The sequence below is a fragment of the Rhinatrema bivittatum genome, chromosome 4 (genome assembly GCF_901001135.1).
Source record: "Rhinatrema bivittatum chromosome 4, aRhiBiv1.1, whole genome shotgun sequence".
In the NCBI taxonomy this organism is placed as follows: Eukaryota; Metazoa; Chordata; class Amphibia; order Gymnophiona; family Rhinatrematidae; genus Rhinatrema; species Rhinatrema bivittatum.
The window spans coordinates 152254077-152279546 of NC_042618.1; the positions used below are offsets into that span (position 1 = coordinate 152254077).

The following is a 25470-nucleotide window of genomic DNA, read 5'->3' on the forward strand; positions in this document are numbered from 1 at the left end:
TTCTGTGAATAAGACCTTTTTTAATTAGCCTTTCCAAGAAAATCAAAGCAGTTTACAGCTCAACAAATAAAACATTACTCGTTCAATATAAAGGATTTCCAATTTTATAAACTGATTTATGAGGAGGAAGCCCACTGATATGGGGTGAGTTGAGAAACTGAGAAATCCGAAGGCTGAGGATTCTTGATTTCATTTTTCTCAATTTTGGGCTAGATTCTTAAGTTTTAAGGGAAAATATTTAATTTTCTAGCTGTTAAGTATACTTTCATATCCTCAAAAACTGGTTGCTGTAGTTTGAATGTTTCAGGAGATAATTTGTACTCAAAATGGATAAGCAAGATTATTAAAAGAAAAAAAGCACTAATACAGTGTACTCCAAATTATTTCACCCTTTCAGTGTGCTCTAGCCATACGTTTTACATTTCTAACCTATAGGTTTTCAAACTGAAATAAAAATGAGATGTAGCAGTGCAACTGCAGTAAACTGGTTGATTCCAATGTCTAAAGTTGTTTATCAGAAAATGATAAAATGAAATGTAATATATAACTAAACATTCTACCATCATAAAAAGATCTTGTTTAAACACAGGTAATCAATCATCTTACAGCTCTTCATCACAGCCATTGTCCTTGGAAGCATTATGGGGTTTTCTAAATCCCCTAAAACTGAAAAGTTGAGTTCAGCATTGGCAAGAGCAGCCTTCTGTTGTCAGCTCTCAATCATTTTATCGAGGACCAGCAGAGGTGCAAGGATTCGAGTTTTGTTTGTTTCTACTGGGCTGCCATTTAATACCATTTCATCCAAAATGATGTGTACTTTGTCCAGATTAAACATTATCTGCAATTGTTGCAAGTTAAGAAACTGATGGCAAAATCTACAGTAAATTTGTAGGCATACCTATTATATCTCAATAAAGGGACAATTGTAACATGAGTGCACTGTTCTATTACTGCAGCTTCATATAACACCCAAAATCACAGCCTTGATAAAAGGCAATTATTTTGAAATGTGCAAGAAGATATTTTGTTATAGCCTGGCAAAAACAACTATAACATATGCAGAGGAACTGTATCCAGACACAACTGATCAAATGTTCTGGATAATAAAATGGGAAGAGTACCAGACAATCTTTGAATTTAGAGTGGGGATAGAAGTACATAGCTGTCTGGCTATGTTCTGCAGTCAGCTAGGAAAGAAGCATAAAGTGAGGCCATTGTTCAATAGGGTCACGCATTTCATGCTCAAATTCAGGAAAGCTCATTTGAAAATGAGTGAGCTGGGGGCTATTTTCTTTTAAATTGAATGGATTTAGCTGCTCATGAAAGTGAGGATCAGTAATGTTGGCCAATACTGGGCATAATGCTATTATGTAAATTGGCTGCTTGAAGTAAACAGCTGGACTACATTCTTCAATGTTTATTAGAAATGGGCCACACATTAGCAATTTCAGATGGTAGCCATAAATCCTAGCCATTATCCAATAGGGTTCTCACAAATTATGAATTAGATTTTAGAATCATCATAAAAATATCTGATAAAGTAATAACACATTTTACCAAGTCCTTTTTCCTTGCAAGGAAAATAATTTTCCTAGATTGTATTTTTGGGATTTCAGATCACTATCATTTGAAACTGTCTATCTGATGGATAGTGTATGGGATTCATCAAAATCATGATTTTTGGCACCCCTCTAATTTCTGTACAGGGTAACATTACTATAGTAGCTAGAACAAAAATAGCAAAATGACGTGATTCTGTAAAGGATACATCGAGTTCACTCTGGGGGGGAAAAAAAGAAAAAAATTAATTGCAGTTACATATAACACTTTTTGGCCTAAATGTTTCCTCCTACTTTGGGCTTCCAGCTCGAGCAGAACTAGCCTTTACTGGTCTAAAGTGCTATTAGCTTGTCTTTTCAACTTCCCACGTCAGGTCCCCATTTTGTAAATTATTCTCTCCTGCTTCCCTGTCTTAGCTCAGCCACAGTAGTGACAGCCCTTGGCCAGGGGCCACAGACCATGGCTCCAGTACACACATACCCCGACTATTAGGTGTGGCTGTTGTGCAATAGTTAGGCCTCGGAAATAACAGCACTACCAGTGATAATTTTAGAAGAAAAAAGTGGTAGCAATTTCTCAAGGAAATAAATGCTACAAGCAATATACAATACACATCTCTGGTTATTAGGAGACATGCTAGGTTATGTGAGCTGCAAATCTCTTAGGACTTGTCAGACCTTCCTTTCTATAGCTATAGGAAAGTGTTCTGACTGACAAAGTTTGCTTTGCCTAACATACTAATGCATATCCAAAAACATCACCCCATTCAAAAACAAACTAAAAAAATATTTTACTTGACTGTCTGCTTAGGGGGGGGGGGGCAGTTTTGTCTGAGGTTGTTTAAAATAATTTTTTCTTTCCTGTCATTCTTCTTGAAGGTTAGAGATGTGTAAGAAATGCTAAGGCCTGATTATTTCTTTTGGTAGATCCATTCTGGTGGATTTTAAAAGCCCTATGCACACCAAAGCACTTGTCTTGGGCTGGTGTACCCTGTGCAGATTTTAAGAAGCGCTCGTGTACTCGCAGATCTGCCAGTATGTGCACAAATACAAAAGTTCAAAAAGGGCAGAGCGTGGGCATGGTGGAAGACCAAGAGATGTGCATGTAAATACACGCACAAGCACATGCCGGGGGTCAGCATGCATAACTTCTGTTCCCTGTACTTACCCGGATCAGTCCAGACTGTGGGTTATGCCTCCCTTCTAGCAGATGGAGACAGAGAAAAACTTCGAGAGTGCCCTTTCTTAACTTGGTGAGCCACCTGCTGCTCCTCAGTATTTCTCTGTCTCCAGCAGATGGAGATGGTGCAAAACCTGCGGTTCTGATCCATGCCAAAAAAAAAAAGGCTTTGATTCTATCTTGGAGTATCCCAGGGGGGTTGTGAGTTCCTGGTGGGACCATCCCCCCTGGTTGTAGGTGTCTTGGATGAGCAGGGGTTGGGAACCCTGATCTTTGTCCTGAGTCGGCCAGTGGGGTGATAGCTAGTGGTCCAGCTCCCTCTCCTCTCTCTTTCTCCCCTCTACCGCTGCCTTACCAGACTCTTCAGGGAAGTATTCCAAATTTTTTCATTGAATTGTTAAAGTTGTTTAAAAAAAAAATGTAAAAGGTGCTGGTAGCTGGTATTCATCGGCTTCCCTTCGGCAGCAAGTAGGGCAGGGGATTTCTTCCGTCCTTCTCTTAGCGGCTGCATTGCGATTCTCTTCGGGGGCTGTCTGAGCGTCTTCAGCTGTTTTGGGCTCCCTGCCTAGCTTCCTTTCCTGCGTGGTGGTTTTGCTCCCCCCGCTGAATTGATGCCACGGCCATCTTCCTGTATAGCCTGCGGGGAGTCTTCCTCCAGACTCTCCCGCGCAGGGCTTTGCCTCCAGTGCATTTCTGGAGGAGAAGGCAGCTCTTTGCAGGCTCCTAGCAGCTTTTCTAAGCCCCGAGGTGCAATCAAAAGGACGGCACCTCGGGAAGTCCAGGCCAATCAGTTTCCCCTCAGCATGGGAACGGTGGCCACTTTAAAAACTTTTGCTGATGCTAAAGCATGGGCAATGGGGGCAGGGGAGCTCCCTCCAGACCTTTCACCGATGGATGAAAGCCCTGGGAATGGCTCTGACCCAGACCAGGAGCCTTTGGAAGGTACAGGGTCTTCGGATTTTTCATTAGACTTCGTGCTGCTTATGCACAAAGCATTTTTTGGCAACTCAGTCTCAGCAGAGTGGTGCTCTGCGTTCCAGTCAGCCTCTTCAGCCCCCGATAAGCTTGCCAAACATATGGAAGCTCTGGCATCTTTGTGGGTCGCCAAATTACGTGGTTCATCCGCAGCAGGGGTAGCTGCCCCTTCGAATGGAATGGATGGCAGGGCTATGGGCACTCTGGCTTTGCCTGTGCCCCCTACAGGAGAGGACGAGGACCTAGTAAAACAGTCTCCTCTGGATGGTGACGACCCTATGGTGGTCTGCCTTTTTCACAAGGAGGAGTTGGAGCTGCTGATACCCTTTCTTTTATCTGAACTTGGGGTTGATATTCCCCAGGATACACTCCTGCAGGATTCCAAAGATCCGGTCCTAGCAGGACTGCAATCTCCGGCCAAGGCATTTCCCTTTCATCCCATGCTGCAACAACTAATGACCCGGGAGTGGGATGTCCCAGAAGCCAGATTACGAGTGGGAAGGGCTATAGATAAACTTTATCCTCTACTCAACGAGTCTTTAGTGCTCCTGAAGTCCCCTAAGATGGACGCTTCCGTATCGGCCATCACAAAGCGAACCACTATTCCCATCGTAAGAGCAGCGGCCCTCAAAGATCTGCAAGATCGAAAGCTGGATGTGCTTCTAAAAAGGATCTTCGAAGTGTCGGCGTTGGGTATTCGGGCAGCGATGTGCAGTAGCTGTATGCTACGGGCCAGCCTCCGTTGGGTCCAACAATTAACAACTTCCAGAGACCTGCCACCGGGAGAGTCAGAGCAGGCCGAATGCTTGGAAGTGGCAATGGCCTATGGAGCAGATGCTCTGTATGATCTCCTGAGAATTCCTCTCACACTATGTTTTTGGCAGTGCCTGCATGATGCCTCTTTTGGATGCGTAATTGGTCGACAGACGTTTCGTCTAAGGCTCAGTTGGGGGTGTTGCCTTTCAAAGGCAAACTTCTCTTCGGTGATGACTTGGAGCAGTTGATCAAGTCCTGTGTGAAAACAAAGTTCACAAGCTCCTGGAGGACGGACCAAAACCCTCCAGGTGTTTCCCTTCCGCTCGCTCTCATTTTCGAGGACAGCGGAGGTTCCGACAGAGCAGACCACAACCAGCAGCGCAGAGACAACCTCTCGGCAGACAGCAGTTCTGGAACTCTTCCTTTCGTGGGTGCAGATCCACCAGCGAAGCAAGTTCAGCAACGTCCCTTGCCTCCAAGTCTTCTCAATGAGATTAGGCCGGCCCATTCCTTGGTTAGGGGGGCATTTGTCCTGGTTACATGAGGCATGGGTCAGGATCCATTGAGTGGAGGTTATCCTAAGCATTGTAGAACATGGCTACGCTTTTGAATTTGCTCGGCCAGTCCAAGATTTCTTTCTGGTCTCCCCCTGCAGTGCTCTGACCAAGGCTCAGATCGTTTAGCAGACTCTTGACCGCCTCCTTGCTCTCGGGGCAATAAAGGAGGTCCCCCAAGAGGACTGGAAAATGGGACGCTATTCCATTTATTTTGTGGTCCCCAAAAAAGAGGGATCCTTCCTGCCTATTCTGGACCTCAAAAAGGTAAACAAGGCTCTCAAGATACCTCACTTCTGTATGGGAATCTTACTTTCCGTGATCGCCGCGGTTCGCAAAGGCGAGTTTCTGGCGTCCCTGGATCTGATGGAAGCATACGTGCATATTCCCATCCGCAAAGATAATCAGAGATTTCTTCAATTCATGATTCTAGGTATGCATTTCCAATTCTGCGCCCTGCCGTTCGGTCTGGCTACGGGCCCTCGCACATTCTCCAAGGTAATGGTGGTGGTGGCAGCAGCCTTAAGGAAACAAGGGCTTCTAATTCATCCCTATTTGGATGACTGGCTCATCCGAGCAAAGTCAAGAGACTTCTGCATACAAGCAGTCAGAACAGTGGTCGATCTTCTGGAGTTGCTAGGATGGGTTGTCAATCAAGCACATTCCGTCACAGGTGATGGACTTCCTGGGAGCACGGTTCGATACCAGACTCAGGAAAAGTATTTCTCCCGCCGGACCAAGTTACCAAACTGATGGAACACGTTTGTCGCTTGTTGTTGCTGTCGCTCCCCAAAGCCTGGTACTATCTTCAAGTCCTCAGTTCCATGGCATCCACTTTGAGACCGTTACAATGAGCGTTACCTTCCAATTGGGACCCCAACTTTCAGTTCCCTCTGCTGCTGAACGATCCCGCCAGGTCCAGTCTTGGGTGGTAGCTTTGCCCTCACAACCTGACTCGCGGAGTAGATCTCGAAGTCCCAGATTGGATCGGGATGAACACAGATGCCAGCCTCTCTGGTTGAGGAGCAGTCTGTCAATCCCACTCAGTCCAGGGCAGCTGGTCCCAGGAGGAGGCCAGCTGGTCCATTAATCGTCTGGAAACCAGGGCAGTTCGATTGGCGTTGAGGCACTTCCTCCCGTTATTGCACAATCGAGCGGTCAGAGTTCTTTCTGACAATGCGACACGGTGGCCTACATCAACCGTCAAGGCCGGCACCAAGAGTCAAACCATGGCCGATGAAGTGGAGCAGCTCATGACATGGGCAGAAAAACATCTAGCTCTACAGGCGGCATCTCACATCGCCGGCTCCGACAACATTCAGGCGGACTTTAAGTCGCAAGCGAATAGAGCCAGGGAGTGGGAACTGTCGGATCGAGCAATGGATCTCATCGCGCAACGGTGGGGCTATCCCCATATGGACTTGATGGCCACAAAAGATAATGCCAAGGCTCCTCTGTTCTTCAGTCGCAGAAGAGATCACGGAGCAGAGGGAGTTGATGCCTTAGTCCTCCCATGGCCCACATCGGTTCTTCTGTATGTATTCCCACCCTGGCCTCTGGTAGGCAAGGTTCTACGCCAGATACAAATTCATCCAGGAACCGTAATTCTGGTTGCTCCGGAGTGGCCCCAATGCCCATGGTTTGCAGATCTGGTCAATTTGGCAGTGGACAGGCCTCCCTGACTCAATCATCTTCCCAATCTGCTCTGTTAAGGCCCTATTTTTTCGACCAGGCAGATAGATTTTGTCTAGCGGCTTGGTTTTGAAAGGTGAAGGAAGAAAGGGTATACAGAGGATGTAATAACTACCCTCTTGCAGGCTCGGAAGACTTCTACCTCCCTCTCCTCTGTCAGTGTGGCGAGACTGTGAAACATGGTGTCGTGATCAGGGTTTATTCCCCAGACGAGCTTCAGTAGCTCATATCTTAGCCTTTTTGCAGGTCGGCTTGGCCTTAGGTTCCCTGGTGGGTAGTTCCTTAGCTTCGCATCCGGATGTTGTTCGTTTCCTCAGAGGGGTGAGGCATTTGAATCCTCCCGTCTGTCCGGTATGTCCCTCATGGAATCTTAATTTGGACTTTCACGTTTTGTGTGCTCCATCATTTGAACCCTTTAAAAAGGTATTTTGAAGAACCTTACTTTAAAAATGGTGTTTTTGGTCGCCATATGCTCGGCCCGAAGAATCTCTGAGCTCCAAGCAACTTACCTGCAGGGAACCATTTTTGAGAATTTCTGAGTCGAGAGTGTCACTTTGCACGGTTCCTTCCTTTTTACCTAAGGTGGTTTCCAGTTTTCATTTAAGCCAGTCTGTAGAACTCCCGGCCTTTTCCAGTTTGTCCTGTGCGGATCCGCACACGAGAGAACTAAGGCGGCTGGATGTGCGATGGGTCCTCTTGCATTATTTAGAGGTCACGAATCCGTTCAGATATTCAGATCATCTGTTTGTATTGTGGAGTGGTCCTAAAAAGTGTCTGAAAGCATCTAAGCCAACCATTGCACAGTGGTTGAAAAAAGCTGTTGCATCTGCTTCCATTTGCAAAGGAAAGCCTGTCCCCAAGGGATTGAAGGCGCATTCCATTCGCTCACAGGCGGCTTCGAGGGCCGAATGCCAGCTGGTATTGCCATAAGAAATATGTAGAGCGGCCACCTGGAAGACGCTACATACATTTGTTCGTCACTACCGTTTGGATGTGCGAGCCCCAGATGGTAATTTTGGCATTGGGGTTCTTCGCGTGGGACTTTTCTCGTCCCGCCCTGTTTAGGGAAGCTTTGGTACATCCCACAGTCTGGACTGATCCAGGAACATACAGGGAAAAGGAAATTGGTTCTTATCTGCTAATTTTCGTTCCTGTAGTACCTCGGATCAGTCCAGACGCCCACCCAGGAGTTTTTCTTGACGAGTCCACGCTCATATTCACTTGTATTGCAGGCAGGAAGGGGGATGCAGGAAGGGGGATGCAGGAGGCATGCCAGGTTAAGAGAGGGCGTCCTTTGAGTTTTTCTCTGTCTCCATCTGCTGGAAGGGAGGCATAACCCACAGTATGGACTGATCCGTGGTACTACAGGAACGAAAATTAGCAGGTAAGAACCAAATCAGGGCTAGTCAGCGGGGTTTTAAGCTTCGAGTCGAACAGGGAAGAAGGGAGCCTTTAAAACTAGTGGGGTTGGGAAGTCCTATCCCTACACCGGGCGAACTGGGAAAAGGGTAAGTAGCCTCGGCACACATCCCTTACAAAATTCTGGTAGATGTGGCATTTTCATGCATATGTGCATGATTATAGAACAGAGCACATGTATACCGATTTTATAGCATACATGCATCTGTGTGTGTATGTTATAAAATTCCTGCATCCATGGGCATGACTCTTAAAATTCACATCTACTGTTGCGGTCCTGGCTGTGAGCACCGCGACCAGGCCCTTGTTTCCGGACCTGCTCCCGCCTCCGGAGCCCTGGCTTGCGGCGTCCCCGCTGGGACTGCGCTGCTGCAAAGGTGCCTGAGGATGCCCTGCTCCTAGGCGCGCGCACATGCGTGCCACTTGGGTGCCTTTCTAGCCCATTTCCTGCCAGTGGTGACTCCGCCCAGTTCCTGATGTCAGACGCCGGGGCCTTGATAAGCCGGCTGCGGCCGTCCAGTCCTCGCCTTGCAAGGGGTTAGCTTCCTGGTTTCCTGTTGCGCTGTTCCCCGGAGTGACTCGCTTGGCTTCGTCGCTCCGTTCCTGCCTGGTTCCAGAACCCGTACCCAGTTACAGTATTGCTACTGTCCTAGTCTGGTTCCAGTTACCTGTCCTGATCCACAACCCGCCTAAGGCCCAGCGGCTGGGCTCCTCCCAGCGGGGCTTCGGCTTCCAAGGTTGAAGCCACCTAGGTCCCAGCGGTTGGGCTCCTACGGACTCCTCCCGGGGGAGTACCAGCTTTCAGGGTGAAGAGCATCTACGTCCCGGCCTGCTATTCATTAGAGACATTGACCATCTATTCTCAGTCTCCAGCAGGTCGGCCCAAGGGTCCACTAAACTGAGACTCCCACAACATCTATATATTTAAGATGCCAGCTTTGTATGAAATGTATAACAGACTGCCATCAATTTCCTTGCAAACAGATTCTAGTGCAGATTCTGTTTGACACCCCCTCCTCTTATTTTTATTCTTCACTATCCATCTTATGTTCATTCACAAATTCAAAAACATGAGGGTTTTATAGTGATAGTTTGTACTTTGTTAAAGTAAAAATATTAACTCACCACTCTGCTGAAATATTTGTCCAAAACCTCTACAAAATTATGAATGAGCTCATAGACTGCCATCTCATTCTGAAAAGAAATGCAAAGTAAAAGTTCAGCTGCTATCACAATGCAGTTCTGTTTCGGATATATTTAGTTAAAAATAGTATACTGTATCCTACTTCCGCTAGTGCTTACTGTGGGAAGGGTAAACTTGGTAATCTGAGGTATTCTTTGCAACTCTGTTTTCACGCTTATTAACTTGTACCACTAACAATTTACAGGCACACAGCAATTTCTAGCATTCCTGAAGCTGTTTGTCTGCAATGTGGAGATGGAGCACTTGGTTAACAGCCTGAAAGTGTTGACTGAGGGCAGCAGTCTCCGCCTTGTCAGAGACCTTGAGACCAAAATTATAAAGAGAAAGACAAGAGTAATTATGTCTGACAAAGCAAAACCCTCTGTGGCAGAAAGTCTATTCCACCATCAGGAGCAAACTTACTCCGTCTCCTTTTTGAGGAAGGAAATATGGAGAAAGACATTGCTGACAGAAGATGAAGTCTCCAGTCGGGTAAGATCTGGGGAACTTATGTGGGTCAGGTCCTTCTTTACAAAATGATGATATGCCTCTCTTAGGCAAGAAATGGCTTTATCCTAAAGCTATTTCAAAGACAAATTACAAAGTGAAACTCTACAAAAATAGGTTATTTTTCCTACAGTACCCTCCTGGAGAAGGTGGTAGAGATGTGTGAGATACTAGAATTCAAAATAGCATGGAATAAACTCATGAAACCTAGTGGCAAAAGAATGGAATGAAGCACTGGGAGAACCTGCACTGAGCAGTGGTTTAGCCGACAACAGTAGTGGTATAACTGCAATGTGCTTACAAGGTGGCATGAAGTGGTGGTTACAGCCCTAAACAGCAGTGGTATGATTACATCTGGTCTCCAAGAAAGCACTGGGGTGTAACATACATGAAACAATGGTTACAGCATTAAACAGCAGTGGTAAAACTGCAGCAAGCTAATGAAGGCTGGGTTGACTTACATGGAGGGTCCATACTTAAAATGCAAATTTAAATGAGCCTTAGTGGCTGTGGCGAATATTACAAAACTTGGTAGTAATATACAGAAGGTGGTCTGTGTACTGACATAAGCATCAGTCTTGTAAGAATCAAAGTTGAAGGTGGCAAAGTCTGAAATGACCTTGGCAAAGGTGCTGGAAGCTATAACTGTAACAGAGTTTCGGTATTCTTGGAGTAGATAATCAGAAAAAAGGATTGAAAGGTCAGGTGAAGGACATGAGGGAAGAGGGAGTTCTTATTGGGTTGCATATAGGAATGCATATCTGCATCTAGCCAAAGTGGATGAATTTTTAGAGGGAAAACTAGATGGGCCATTTTTGACTTTTTGTCTGCTGTCATTTACTAATCTACATGTGTGTCAAGCCAAGCAACACCAGAATAGCCCTAGGGGTGGGAGGGGGCACAGTGAGACGACCAAAACAGTAAAGTAGTTTCACTCAATATATGCTTTCAATTATTTAACATTCTCATTATAAACTTTTCTAAAAATCAATATTATAGCTTATGTACATGTGACACAAGCAAATATCCAAGTTGGTTGGTCTTATTACATGTGAATTTATACAGAACTGGGTTTCTCTCTCAGCAACTGCTGGCATCTTTAAGCACTTCTCAACTAGAAAATATTTCAGTTTTACTTTCTTCCACTCATGCCCCTCCTCCGCCACCACTGCTCTTACTGCAAGTGCACTTTAAGTGCTCAGTATTCCTCTGGCGTTACCCCAACTGCTACTCCACTCCTACTCATCCTCCCCCTGTGTTGCTGCTATTCAGGGGGAGCACTGCAAGTGATGCTACTACCAGCTGTCGCCACTGTCATCAAATAAGACTCGTGAGGCCACTATGTCAGGCAATTGATAATGTAATTTGAAGGTGCTGGTGGGCTGCAGATAATGGGATAACAGCTGGCGAGCTGAAAATAACATAATATTGGAATGGATTTGGCCTATGAGCCATAGTTTGCCCACACCTGGAATAGAGTTACAAAACCAGGCAAGTTGATATTTTGAAACACTCACGGTAATGCTATGCTCACAGATGTCTTGCAGTGTTTCATTAACCGCACGCTGTAGGCAGTTTCCTGTTGGACTTACATAAACTTCATTTCAAACTTAATAAAGCAAAACTAAAAACAATTAAAGGATTACTATTAATACTATATTTTATATATATTATATATATATAAATATTACTATTTTATTTCATATATAGAGTGTATAATATTACCAATATAGGGGAGAATAAACAGATACAAATGCACAAAAGGTGAAATTGCTTCTTACCTGATAATTTCCTTTCTTCTAAGGAAGGCAGGCCAAATTACAACAGTAGGGTTATGCACTCGTGACGTAAACTGAGTCGCTGATGTCACTGGACATACAGTTCTGCTCCGACATCAATCTGCCAGTATCTCTAGAAAAGCCAAACTGTGGACAAACTGATTTTACTTGAACCATGACTATTAACGGCCAACGACTCGTTAATGCCAGCCAACTCGGAAGTACTGAGCGCAGTAAAAAATTTTACATCTTAGGGGCTGGTTTTTCACTTACTAGTCTTTCAAACAACTCAGAACAAAGAACACTCTGCATTATCCCCGAATAAGGGATGAATTGAAACCAAAATCAAGTACATTAGAACATAAGATATGCCATACTGGATCAGACCAAGCCCATCATCCTGTTTCAAACAATGGCCAATCCAAGTCACAAGTACCCAAACATTAAATAGATCTCAAGCTACTATTGCTTATTCATTAATAGCAGTTTATGGATTTTTCCTCTAGGAACTTATCCAAACCTTTTTTAAACCCAGTTACACCAACTCCTGAAACTACATTCTCTGGCAATGAATTTCAGAGCTTAACTGTGTGCTGAGTGAAAAAGTTTTCCTTGGTTTGTTTTAACTGAGCTACTTGCTAACTTCCTGAGAGAGTAAATCATCAATTTACCTGTTCAAGTCCTTTCACGATTTTGTAGACCTCTATGATATCCCCCCCCCCCCCCCCCCCTCAAGTTGTTTCTTCTCCAAACTGAACAGCCCAAACTTCTTTAGTCTTTCCTCATAGGGCAGCCGGTTCCATGCCCATTTTGGTCGCTTTTCTCTGCACTTTCCCCAGTGCAACTATATCTTTTTTGAGATGTGGCAACCAGGATTGCACACAGTATTCAAGGTGCAGCCTCGCCATGGAGCAATATAGAGGAATTATGACATTGTTTTATTTGCCATTCCTTTCCTAATAATTCCTGTTTCCTTTTTTGTCCACCACAGCACACTGAGCCCATGATTTCAATGTATTATCCACTATGACACCTAGATCTCTTTCCTGGATGGTAACTCCTAAGATAGAACCTAACAATAGTGTAACTACATCAAGGGTTATTTTTCCTATATGCATCACCTTGCATTTGTTCTGTTATGGTTTTGAGGTGTTTGAGTGGATTCTTGGGTACGGTGGAGATGACCACACCCACAGGGGGAGGAGCCCCATGAGGGACCACAGTACTAGGCTAGACTCGAGACACGCAAACACAGATATTGTCTTTTATTATACAGCTGAGATGTACCACCAGAGGTGTAGCAGTCCAGGGACCCTCGACAGAGGGGACCCATCTCACTGAGATAGTATAGGGAGATGCGGTTGCAGGTTCCCAGTGCAGCAGAGCTGTAGCTGAGACAGACTGACAATGTTAGATTACTCACTAAGTTGGTAGCTGTATAGGTGGAAATCCCAGCAGGCAGACGTCGTCATATACAGGCACCGAGCCAGGGAGCGTAGGCCCTCGAGGAGCGAGTACCTGATCCCAGATAGTCACCTGAAAGAAAGCAAAGGGCCCCTGAGGAGCGGGTACCCAGGTTAGAGTAATATCCTGAAGGGCAGAGAGAGCTTCCAGCGGCATCAAGGAAGCGGCAGAGTAGCTCAGTCTTTAGGCTTTCCATCCAATGACGATCCTTGCTAACTCATTAGCTAGCAAACAAGGGCAGGCTAAATACACGGATGGCGTGACATCACTCAAGGGGGATGCCCCCGAGGTTCCTGCCATGACATGGATAAAGAGGTGGGGGGCGGGCACATCCTAAGAGGCCCTTAGGAGAAACTTGGCGTGGGCTTTGCCATAGCCACGCTGGAGAGCGTGGCATGCAGATGCGGCGGCAGCCATCATCCAAAGGCTAGCGGGGAGAGCAGAGAGAAAGGTGAGGTACAAAGGTCGAAGCCGTCTGAGACCGACGGACGCAACATGTTTCACATTAAATTTCATCTGCCATTTGGAAGCCCAATCTTCCAGTTTCAGAAGGGCCTCCTGCAATTTATCACAATCTTCTTTAGATTTAGCTACTCTTCGGAGGCAAGGAGAGGGACAGCCTACAGGTTATTACCTTACCTTATCCGGGACATTTCTTGTTGAAAAATTGATTTCTGCTGTGTGCCTTGGTCTTCCGGGGGTTGCTGAGTCCAGCCCCGACGGCATTGATATCGGCCAATTGACAGCAGCCACATCATTCGGAGGAGCCGGTCGTGGAGGATTTAAGGGCTCTCCGACAGCGTTTCTTCGAGGCAAGGAAAGGGACAGCCTACAGGTTATTACCTTACCTTATCCGGGACATTTCTTGTTGAAAAATTGATTTCTGCTGTGTGCCTTGGTCTTCCAGGGGTTGCTGAGTCCAGCCCCGACGGCATTGATATCAGCCAATTGACAGCAGCCCCTCACTCATCATACCTCTTTCCAGATCATTTACAAATATATTAAAAAGCACAGGTCCAAGTACAGATCCCTGAGGCACTCCACTGTTTACCTTTTTCCACTGTAAAAACAGACCATTTAATCCTACTCACTGTTTCCTGTCTTTTAACCAGATTGCAATTCACAAAAGGACATCACCACCTACCCCACTACTTTTTAATTTTCTTAGAAACCTCTCATGCGGGACTTTGTCGAAGGCCTTCTGAAAATCCAAATACATCTATCAGTTCACCTTTGTCCGCATGTTTATTCACCCCCTTCAAAAAAAGTGGGAGATTTGTGAGGAAAGACTTCCCCTGGGTAAATCCATGCTGGCTGTGTCCCATTAAACCATGTCTATCTAAATGTTTTGTGATTTTATTCTTTATAATTCCACGACTTTTCCTGGCACTGAAATCAGGCTCACCAGTTTATAGTTTCCTGATTCACCCCTGGAGCCCTTTTTAAATATTGGGGTTACACTGACCACCTTCCAGTCTTCAGGTGCAATGGATGATTTTAATGATAGGTTACAAATTAATTGAAATAGGTCTGAAATTTCATTTTTTAGTTCTTTCAGAACCCTGGGGTATATGCCATCCAGTGCAGATGGTTTACTACTCTTCATTTTGTCAGTGTGGCCTACCACATCTTCCACGTTCACCGTGATTTGGTTCATCTGAATCATCACCCTTGAAAACAGTCTCCGGAATGGGTATCTCCCCAACTTCCTCTTCAGTAAACACTGAAGCAAAGAATTTTAGTCTTTCGGTGATGGCCTTATCTTCCCTAACCCACCCTAAGTAGGCAGCTTAGGGTGGATTGTGGATTAGCCTGCCATCCTTAAAGGAAAGGAAATTATCAGGTAAAAAGTAATTTTACCTTCCTCTTCACTCAGGCAGGCCAATCCACACTGGTGGGATATACCAAAGCTATTCCCGAAACGGTTGGGTGGCTGTCTGCTCCCATCAACACTGCACGCACGAAGGCTGTGTCTTCTTAAGCCTTAACATCAAGCAGTAATGCTCAGAGAAAGTATGTAAGGAGGACCATACTGTCACCCAGAAATCTCGAGTGGAGACAAGAACCAAATCTCCACCCATGAGACCATCTGTACTGTAGTGGAATGCGCCATGACTTGCCTAGGCAATGGAACATCTACAGCACAGGTGGCAAACTCCAGTCCTCAAGGGCCGCAAAACAGGCCACGTTTTCAGCATATCCACAATGAATACACATGAGATAGTTTTGCATACATTGGAGGCAGAGCATGCAGATCTATCTCATGGATATTCATTGTAGTTATCCTAAAAACCTGGCCTGTTTGTGGCCCTCGAGGTCTGGAGTTCGCCACCCCTGATCTACATCCACTTGACAGCCGTAATGACCTCTTTAACCCAACAGGCTATGTCACCTGTGACGCAGGTTCTCCTTGTCTACCTCCACTATGGAGAACAAACAGCCGATCAGTCTTCCTCAAAGAGTGAGTAACCTTCATGCACCGCATCAGATGCTGCTTCACATCTAAGGCATAACACAACCAAAAATCCCACTCATCTCTCTTCCTGGCCGATGTGGGCAAGGAAATAGACTGATTCAAATGGAACTCAAATCCCATCTTTGGCAAAAAGGAAGTTACAGTCCTGAGCTGCACTGCCCCCAGAATTATTCATAGAAACAGCTCATGGCAAGAAAGAGCCTGCAGTTCGGAAATATGCCTCGACGAACACATCAGCACTAGGAAAACCATTTACAAAATAAGCAGCAGCAAGGAGAAATCACGCAGCGGCCAAAAGGTAGACCGCAAGAAAAATTTTAATACCAGATTAAGGTCCCAAAGAGATAATGGCAGGCCCAAGGGAGGCCATAAATGCTTGACTCCCTTGCAGAATCTAGACCCATCTAGATGAGGACAAGGGCTTACTATTAATTCACCCTCTAAAGCAGGGATGGTGAACTCCAGTCCTCGAGGACCACAAACAGGCCAGGTTTTCAGGATATCCACAATGAATATGCATGAGATAGATTTGTATACAATGGAGGCGGTGCATGCAAATCTATCTTATGCATATTCAGTGTGGATATCCTGAAAACCTGGCCTGTTTTTGGCACTAGAGGACTGGAGTTCACCATCCCTGCTCTACAGTACATGAGAGCCGCCTCCTGCACCTTCAGGGTGTTTAGGGCCAAGGCTTAACCAATCCCTCCTGCAAAAATTCCAAAATCAGTGGGATCTCTACTCAAAGGATGAAAGTCTCTCACCATGCACCAGTTCTTGAATACTCTTCAAATCCTAATATAAGCCATAGATGTAGAAAACTTTCTAGCTTGAAGCAATGCCGATATCATTGCCGGAAAATAACCATGCCTCAGCAGAGAAGCACTTTCTAGGGCCAAACCATAAGACAGCACTGACCCAGATTTTTGTACATGATCAGTCCTTGATAAGGAAGATCCTCCCTGACCAGCAGTCTCATAGGACTTCCCATTAGGAACCAGCTGAGGTCAGCATACCATGATCTCTGTGGCCAATCAACAAGAAGCATGGTCACGGTATGACTCGCAATCTTCCAAATTACCATGCCAATCATTGGCCAGGGAGGGAAAACAGTTAGCACTCTATTCCGTGACCACTGTTGGATGAGAGCATCGGTTTCCAATGCTCTTGGATTCTTTGTGCAACTGTAGAACCGTTGTACAAATGTGTTGGTGTGGCTTACCATTAAATCCAAATATGGCTGTCCCCATCAAGAAACTATGAGCTGAAAGCCTCGTTGCCAGCTCTCCCTTTAAGAACATAAGAAATTGCCATGCTGGGTCAGACCAAGGGTCCATCAAGCCCAGCATCCTGTTTCCAACAGAGGCCAAACCAGGCCACAAGAGCCTGGCAATTACCCAAACACTAAGAAGATCCCATGCTATTGATGCAATTAATAGCAGTGGCTATTCCCTAAGTAAACTTGATTTATAGCCATTAATGGACTTCTCCTCCAAGAACTTATCCAAACCTTTTTTGAACACAGCTACACTAACTGCACTAACCACATCCTCTGGCAATAAATTCCAGAGCTTTATTGTGCGTTGAGTGAAAAAGAATTTTCTCCGACTAGTCTTAAATGTGCTACTTGCTATCTTCATTGAATTTCCCCTAGTCCTTCTATTATTCGAAAATGTAAATAACCGATTCACATCTACTCATTCAAGACCTCTCATGATCTTAAAGACCTCTATCATATCCCCCCCCCCCAGCCGTCTCTTCTCCAAGCTATACAGCTCTAACTCCTCAGTCTTTCCTCATAGGGGAGCTGTTCCATTCCCTTTATCATTTTGGTCGCCCTTCTCTGTACCTTCTCCATCACAACTATATCTTTGAGATGCAGTGACCAGAATTGTACACAGTATTCAAGGTGCAGTTTCACCATGGAGTGATATAGAGGCATTATGACATTTTCCTTTTTATTAACCATTCCCTTCCTAAGAATTCCTAACATTCTGTTTGCTTTTTTGACTGCTGCAGTACACTGAGCCGACGATTTTAAAGTATTATCCACTATGATGCCTAGATCTATTTCTTGGGTGGTAGCTCCTAATATGGAACCTAACATCGTGTAACTACAGCAAGGGTTATTTTTCCCCTATATGCAACACCTTGCACTTGTCCACATTAAATTTCATCTGCCATTTGGATGCCCAATCTTTCAGTCTTGCAAGGTCCTCCTGTAATGTATTACAATCCGCTTGTGATTTAACTACTCTGAATAATTTTGTATCATCCACAAATTTGATAACCTCACTCGTCGTATTCCTTTTCAGATCATATATATATATTTTGAAAAGCACCGGTCCAAGTACAGATCCCTGAGGCACTCCACTGTTTACCCTTTTCCACTGAGAAAATTGAGCATTTAATCCTACTCTCTGTTTTCCTGTCTTTTAACCAATTTGTAATCCACGAAAGGACATCGCCTCCTATCCCATGACTTTTTAGTGTTCGTAGAAGCCTCTCATGAGGGACTTTGTCAAACGCCTTCTGAAAATCCAAATTCACTACCTCTACCAGTTCGCCTTTATCCACATGTTTATTAACCCCTTCAAAAAAATGAAGCAGATTTGTTAGGCAAGACTTCCCTTGGGTAAATCCATGTTGACTGTGTTCCATTAAACCATGTCTTTCTATATGCTCTACGATTTTGATCTTGAGAATAGTTTCCACTATTTTTCCCGGCACTGAAGTCAGGCTCACTGGTCTATAGTTACCCGGATCACCCCTGGAGCCTTTTTTAAGTATTGGGGTTACATTGACCACCGTCCAGTCTTCAGGTACAATGGATAATTTTAATGATAGGTTACAAATTTTAACTAATAGATCAGAAATTTCATTTTTGAGTTCCTTCAGTACCCTAGGATGCATACCATCCGGTCCAGGTGATTTACTACTCTTTAGTTTGTCAATCCGGCCTCATCACCCCTGAAAACCATCTCCGGAACTGGTATCTCCCCAATATCCTCATTAGTAAACAAGGAAGCAAAGAATTCATTTAGTCTTTCTGCAATGGCCTTATCTTCCCTAAGAGCCCCTTTAACCCCTCGGTCATCTAATGGTCCAACCGACTCCCTCACGGGTTTCTTGCTTCGGATATATTTTAAAAAGTTTTTATTATGGGTTTTTGCATCTATGGCCAACTTCATTTCGAATTCTCTCTTCGCCTGTTTTATCAATGTTTTACACTTAACTTGACAATGCTCGTTTTACCCTATTTTCTTCAGATGGATCCTTTTTCAAATTTTTGAAGGTTTTTTTTTGGCTAAAATAGTCTCTTTCACCTCACCTTTTAATCATGACGGTAATCGTTTTGTCTTCCTTCCACCTATCTTAATATGTGGAATACATATGGACTGCGCCGCTAGGATTATATTTTTAAACAATGTCCCTGCCTGTTGAACACTTTTAACCTTTGCAGCTGCAGCTTTCAGTTTTTTTTCTATTTTCCTCATTTTATCAAAGTTTCCCTTTTGAAAGTTTAGTGTTAGAGCTGCAGATTTACTTAGTCCCCCTTCCAGTTATTAGTTTAAATTTGATCATGTTATGATCACTATTGCCAAGTGGCCCCACCACAGTTACCTCTCTCACCATATCCTGCGTTCCACTAAGAATTAAATCTAAAATAGCTCCCTCTCTTGTTGGTTCCTGAACCAATTGCTCCATGAAACAGTCATTTATTACATCGAGGAACTTTGTTTCTAGCAAGTCCTGATGTTACATTTATTTACCCAGTCAATATTGGGGTAACTGAAATCTCCCATTATTATTGCACTGCCAAATTGGTTAGCTTCCCTGATTTCTCTTAGCATTTCATCATCTGTCTGACCATTTTGTCCAGGTGAACGGTAGTATACTCCTATCACTATACTCTTACCCAACACAGATGGGATTTCTACCCATATAGATTCTACTGAGCATTTTGTCTCTTGTATGATCTTTATTCTGTTGGACTCTATACCCTCCCGGACATAAAGTGCCAGACCCCCAACAAGTTGATCCTCCCTATCGTTGATATAATTTGTACCCTGATATAGCACTGTCCCATTGGTTATCCTCCTTCCACCAAGTCTCTGTGATGGCTTCTCATCATTTGCTGCTATACACTAACTTTCCCATTTACTTCTTAGACTTCTGGCATTGGATTACAGACATTTCAATGTGTGTTTTTTGTTTGAATTAACAACCTGCTTTTCAGTTGTTAGGGATAATTCGTAAATCATTAGCTGTGGTGATTTTTTACATATAGGCACATAGACTATGTTTGCTTTTAATGGAATCTCCCTGTTGGGATGCCCTGTTTCATTAGTATCCTTCAAGGCTACATTTCTCCAAACCATGCTGAGTGACTGTCTAAGACCTCCCAACTGAGAAAACCAGCCTCACATTGTCCTTACCAGCACTGTGAGAGGTGGATAATGCCTGAAGATGTTGCTCTGCCCATGCCATGAGAACACCCATCTCTACTGATCCATGATGACTTCTGGTTCCACTCTGAAGATTTATGTAGGCAACCGTCATGGCATTATCTGACATTACTCTCACTACTCAACCTGCCAACTGCTCAGCGAACCATAGACACCCCAAGAAAAGTGCATAGACTTCCAAATGATTGATGGTCCACTATCGTTCCTCAGAATTCCACCAACCATGCACCATCAACTCTGAACAGTGAGCCCCTAACCCAAGAGGCTCGTGTCTGTCTTGAGTACCAACCAGTCTGGTGTCTCCAAGGGCACTTCTTTCCTGAGGTGGTCCCTTTGTAACCATAACTGCAATTGATAGCTCACTTCCATCAGCAAGTAGAGCCTGAAATAGCGCATATGTGCCCTTGCCCAGGGTACTACCTCCAATGTAGCTGCCATCAACCCCAAGACCTGCAGGTAAGTCCACACTATTGGACGAATGGCCATCCTTAATGATTGAGCTTGTGTTATCAACTTATGGAATCATTTCTCTCATAGAACACTCTGCCCTGCTACATACTGAATTGCACTCTGAGGTATTCCAGGGTCTGCCTCAGCTGCAAACTGCTTTTGGGTATTTTTATTTATTTATTTAAGGGTTTTTATATACCGCAGTACGTAAAGAGATACATCACCGCGGTTTACATTTAACAATAACTTAGCAACAGGCTTTACATTGACATTATTAATAGGTATTACATATACTAAAATCGATATAACAGTTTTGACAGAAAACAGGCTGGACAGACTGTGGACCATCCAATAATGTATAACATGCAATTAAAATATTGATGTAATTATTAAACCTTAAAAAAAACAAAACTAAATAGTATCTAATACCAAACAGGTTCTGAGAATGGATACAACTACTATATTGTACAGAGGATATAAGTTCACCACCCAGCGTAGCTCCTGATGGAGGCAGATCATTTTGCAATATGCCAATTCACTCTCTTCTGCACTCTTGGCGAGCATCAATCAACCAGATATGGATTGACTAGAATGCCATTCTTGTGCAGAGACACCGCTACTACCACCATGACCCTTGGAGAAGTTTCTGGGCACCGTAGCCAGACCGAACAGTAGGTTTGAAACTGATATTTATGCCCTAGAATGGAAAAATGAAGAAACCACTGATGCTCCTGTCAAATGGGGATATATATAGATAGGCTTCCATCAGATTGAGAGATGTGAGAAACTCCCCAAAAAGTACTGGCAAAATTATAGAGTGTAATGTTTCCATTCTGAACTGAGTCATGCACAAAAGCTGGTTTACTCTCTTCAGATCCAGGATCGGTCAGAAAGGAACCCTCTTCCTTCTAGGAAATGACAAAATAAATAGAATATTGCCCCATATTATCCTGCAATCTGGGAACTGGAATTATGGCCCTGAGGTCTATCAGCCTTCTCAATATAGTCTCTACTGCCACTCTCTTCACTAGCAATTTGCATGGAGAAACCATAAAAGCATCTGGAGGAATTCAGAGAAATTCTAGAGCACAGCCATCTCTTATTACATCCGGGACCCACTGATCAGTCATGATTTGACCCACCTGTGATAAAAGCAAGACAGACATTCGCCTATCTCTGGAACCGGTAGATGGGCCCTCGCACCTTGTGAAGATCTAGATGTTCCGGTCCTGGAGCCCGTGTCCTGTTTTGGCTTCTTAGGCTGAAAAGAATGGGATCTTCCGAAGGGGTGTGATTTCTGGTTCTCCGCACCTCTCAAAGGGCAAAAACTATGGGAGTCCCTGGAGCGACTTCTCGCCCCGAAAGAACGCAATGCCATTTTGTCATCTTTCGGCAACTGTGGAATCTTGGATAAACCCCATCTATTTGCCATCTTCTCCAACTCACTCCCTAACAAGAGAGAACTCTTTAAGAGTAACCTTGTCAAATTTGACTTAGAAATCGTTATCTACTGACTAGTTACAGCCTGCCTCTGCTAAAAATGTGGGTCCTGGCTCCATCACCGGCCTACTTGAGCCTCCTGCAAGAGATGCAAACTTGCTTGGCCACCATGCAGCAGCAAGAAGCTATTTGCAAATTCTTAGCCATCACTTCAAACGCCTGCTTGAGGATAGCCTCAATCCTTCTATCCTGGACATTCTTCAGAACTGCTCCCCCTTCTAAAGGGATAGTGATTCTCTTGGTGTCAGTGAACCCTTGGGCATCAACTTTCGGGAATTTTCAACTGCTTCCTTGCCTTCAAATACAAGGGTACAGTCCTGCCAAGGAATGCCCATCTTTAAAACTCACTTCCAGAGCATTCCACTCAAGGTCTGTCAACTTCTGCACTGGTTTCAGGTATGGAAAGAACAGGATGCCTTTGCAAGATGAAAAAGATGGATTCTTTCTTCTGTACTCCTGTAGTGTCACCCCTGTCTACTCTGAGCATTTTCATGGTCTGAATGAACAGACCTGGCAATTCACAGAAACATAGAAATGACGGCAGAAGACGACCAAACGGCCCATCCAGTCTGCCCAGCAAGCTTTCACACTTTTTTTTTCTCTCATACTTATCTGTTACTCTTGGCTCTTAGTAACCTTTTTTATTCTATTTCCTTTCCACCCCCGCCATTAATGTAGAGAGCAGTGTTGGAACTGCATCTAGGTGAAATAGTTTAATTAGGGGTATTAACCACCGCATTAAGCAAGCTACACCCATGCTTATCTGTTTATCAAGACTATGTAATTCAGTCCTTGTTGGTTGTTGCCTGAATATAGATCCACATTTCTTCATTCCCCCCTGCCGTTGAAGCAGAGAGCCAAGCTGGCTTTGCATTGAAAGTGAAGTATCAGTCTTGCTCCCCTGCCGTTGAAGCAGAGAGTTATGCTGGATATGTCAAACTTTCTCCCCCTGCAAATGAAGCAGAGAGCTATGCTGGCTTTGCATTGAAAGTGAAGTATCAGTCTTGCTCCCCTGCCGTTGAAGCAGAGGGCTATGCTGGATATGCATGAAGTGTCAAACTTTCTCCCCTGCTGTTGAAGCAGAGAGCTATGCTGGATATGCATTGAAAGTGAAGTATCAGGCTTATTTGGTTTGGGATAGTAACCTCCATACAAGCAAGCTACTCCCTGCTTTTTTGTGAATGCAAATCCTTTTTTCCACATTTCTTCATTGCCGCTGAAGCTTAGAGCAATGTTGGAGTCGCATTAACTGTGTGTATGTTTATTGAATAAGGGTATTATCACCAGGTAGTAGCCATCGTTCCCGTGAGCCACCCACTCTTCATTCACATCCTCTAGACTTTATGGATCCACAGTGTTTATCCCACGCCCCTTTGACGTCCTTTACAGTTTTGGTCTTCACCACTTCCTCCGGAAGGTCATTCCAGGCATCCACCACCCTCTCCGTGAAGAAATACTTCCTGACATTGGTTCTGAGTCTTCTTCACTGGAGTTTTAAATCGTGACCCCTGGTTCTGCTGATTTTTTTTCCAACGGAAAAGGTTTGTCGTCCTCTTTGGATCATTAAAACCTTTCAAGTATCTGAAAGTCTGTATCATATCACCTCTGCTCCTCCTTTCCTCCAGGGTGTACATATTTAGATTCTTCAATCTCTCCTCATAAGTCATTCGATGAAGACCATCCAACTTTTTGGTCGCCCTTCTCTGGACCGCCTCCATCCTGTCTCTGTCTTTTTGGAGATACAGTCTCCAGAACTAAGCACAGTACTCCAGGTGAGGCCTAACCAAGGACCTGTATAAGGGGATCATCACTTCCCTTTTCTTACTTGATATTCCTCTCTCTATGCAGCCCAGCATTCTTCTAGCTTTCGCTATCGCCTTGTCACATTGTTTCGCTGACTTCAGATCGTTAGACACTATCACCCCAAGGTCTCTCTCCTGCTCCGTGCACATCAGCCCTTCACCCCCCATTGAATACAGTTCTTCCGGATTTCCACACCCCATATGCATGACTCTGCAGTTCTTGGCATTGAATCTCAGCTGCCATATCTTCGACCACTCTTCCAGCTTCTTTAAATCCCGTCTCATTCTCTCCACTGCCTTCCAGCGTGTCCACTCTGTTACAGATCTTAGTGTCATCCGCAAACAGACAAACCTTACCTTCTATCTCGACCGCTATGCCGCTCACATAGATATTGAACAGGACTGGTCCCAACACCGATCCTTGCGGCACTCCGCTTAACACCGCTCTCTCTTCAGAGTGAGTTCCATTTTTCATCACACATTGTCTTCTGTCCGTCAACCAGTTTGCAATCCAGGCCACCACCTCGGCACTCACTCATAAACTTCTCATTTTATTCACCAGCCTCCTGTGCGGGAGGCTGGTGCGTATCAAAAGCCTTGCTGAAATCCAAGTAGATGACGTCGAGCACTCTTCTTTGATCCAACTCCCTAGTCACCCAGTTGAAAAAGTCAATCAGATTTGTCTGACAGGATCTTCCCCAGGTGAATCCATGCTGCCTCTGGTCCAGTAATTCTCCCGACTGTAGATAGTTTACTATTCTCTCTTTCAGCAGTGTCTCCATCACTTTTCCCACCATGGAGGTGAGACTAACCGGCCTATGGTTACCAACCTCCTCTCTGCTCCCACTCTTGTGAAGCAGGACCACCACCGCTCTTCTCCAATCACTCGGCACCACTCCTGTTTCTAGGTATCTATTGAATAGGTCACACAGCGGTCCCGCCAGCACGTCTCTGAGCTCCCTCAGTATCCTGGGATGAACCTCATCTGGCCCCATGGCTTTGTCCACTTTCAGTTTTCCCAGCTCTTCCCACACATTCTCCACTGTAAACAGAGTTACATCTACTCCAATCCCCTCCAGTTTCTTGCTAACTAGCGACGGTCCTTCTCCTGGGTCCTCTTTAGTGAACACCGAACCGAAGGATTTTTTTTAAATATTTCTGCCATTTCTTCGTCTCTCTCTACACATTAATTCTTTTCACCTTTCAATTTCAATTCATCCTTGTAAAAAAAAAAAAAAAAAAAAAAAAAAAAGCAGAGTAGAGTCCTATGTGGCTCCAAGTCAGGTGGAATTTCCCCCTCTTCCAAATGTGTGTAATCCAAGTCACGCTCGGAATCATCCAACGGTTCACCAGCCTCATCCTCCTCTGTATCATCAGGGACAGCCTCTTTACTGCACTTACCCAACTTGGGTGCCATGTGTGAAGACCTATGATGCATCCCTTCCTTATGGGACTGCTTAGCCTCCGCTGGATATACTTTCTGAAAGGCCTGTAACTTACCCAAGAGAAGGAGGCTGAACCCATACTAGGACCCATAGGACCTTACATGGTGCTCTCCAAGCCCTCCCCTGGGGTCATCCCTTCCAACGGGAACAAGGGAGGAGGGGAACAATCCATCAGTAGGGGGGGATGCCCCAGCAGCGGCAAAGTCCTTGGGAGGCAAATCGCCTTGAGCCTTCAGACTGTGCTGACAAAGGCAAAATGAG

General features: G+C 44.7%; 1 protein-coding gene across 2 annotated transcripts in view; it reads right to left on the reverse strand.

Moving 5' to 3' along the window:
• Positions 1–25470, reverse strand: part of AP4S1 (adaptor related protein complex 4 subunit sigma 1) — a 51211-nt gene continuing 25741 nt past the window's right edge. For both annotated transcript variants that reach the window (XM_029598992.1, XM_029598993.1), the window contains exons 4-6: positions 9261–9329; positions 1769–1780; positions 1–838 (exon numbers count right to left, since the gene is read on the reverse strand). In XM_029598992.1, coding sequence (XP_029454852.1) covers positions 710–838; positions 1769–1780; positions 9261–9329 — 210 coding nt within the window. In that variant the 3' untranslated portion in view covers positions 1–709. The remainder of the gene's footprint in view (positions 839–1768; positions 1781–9260; positions 9330–25470) is intronic.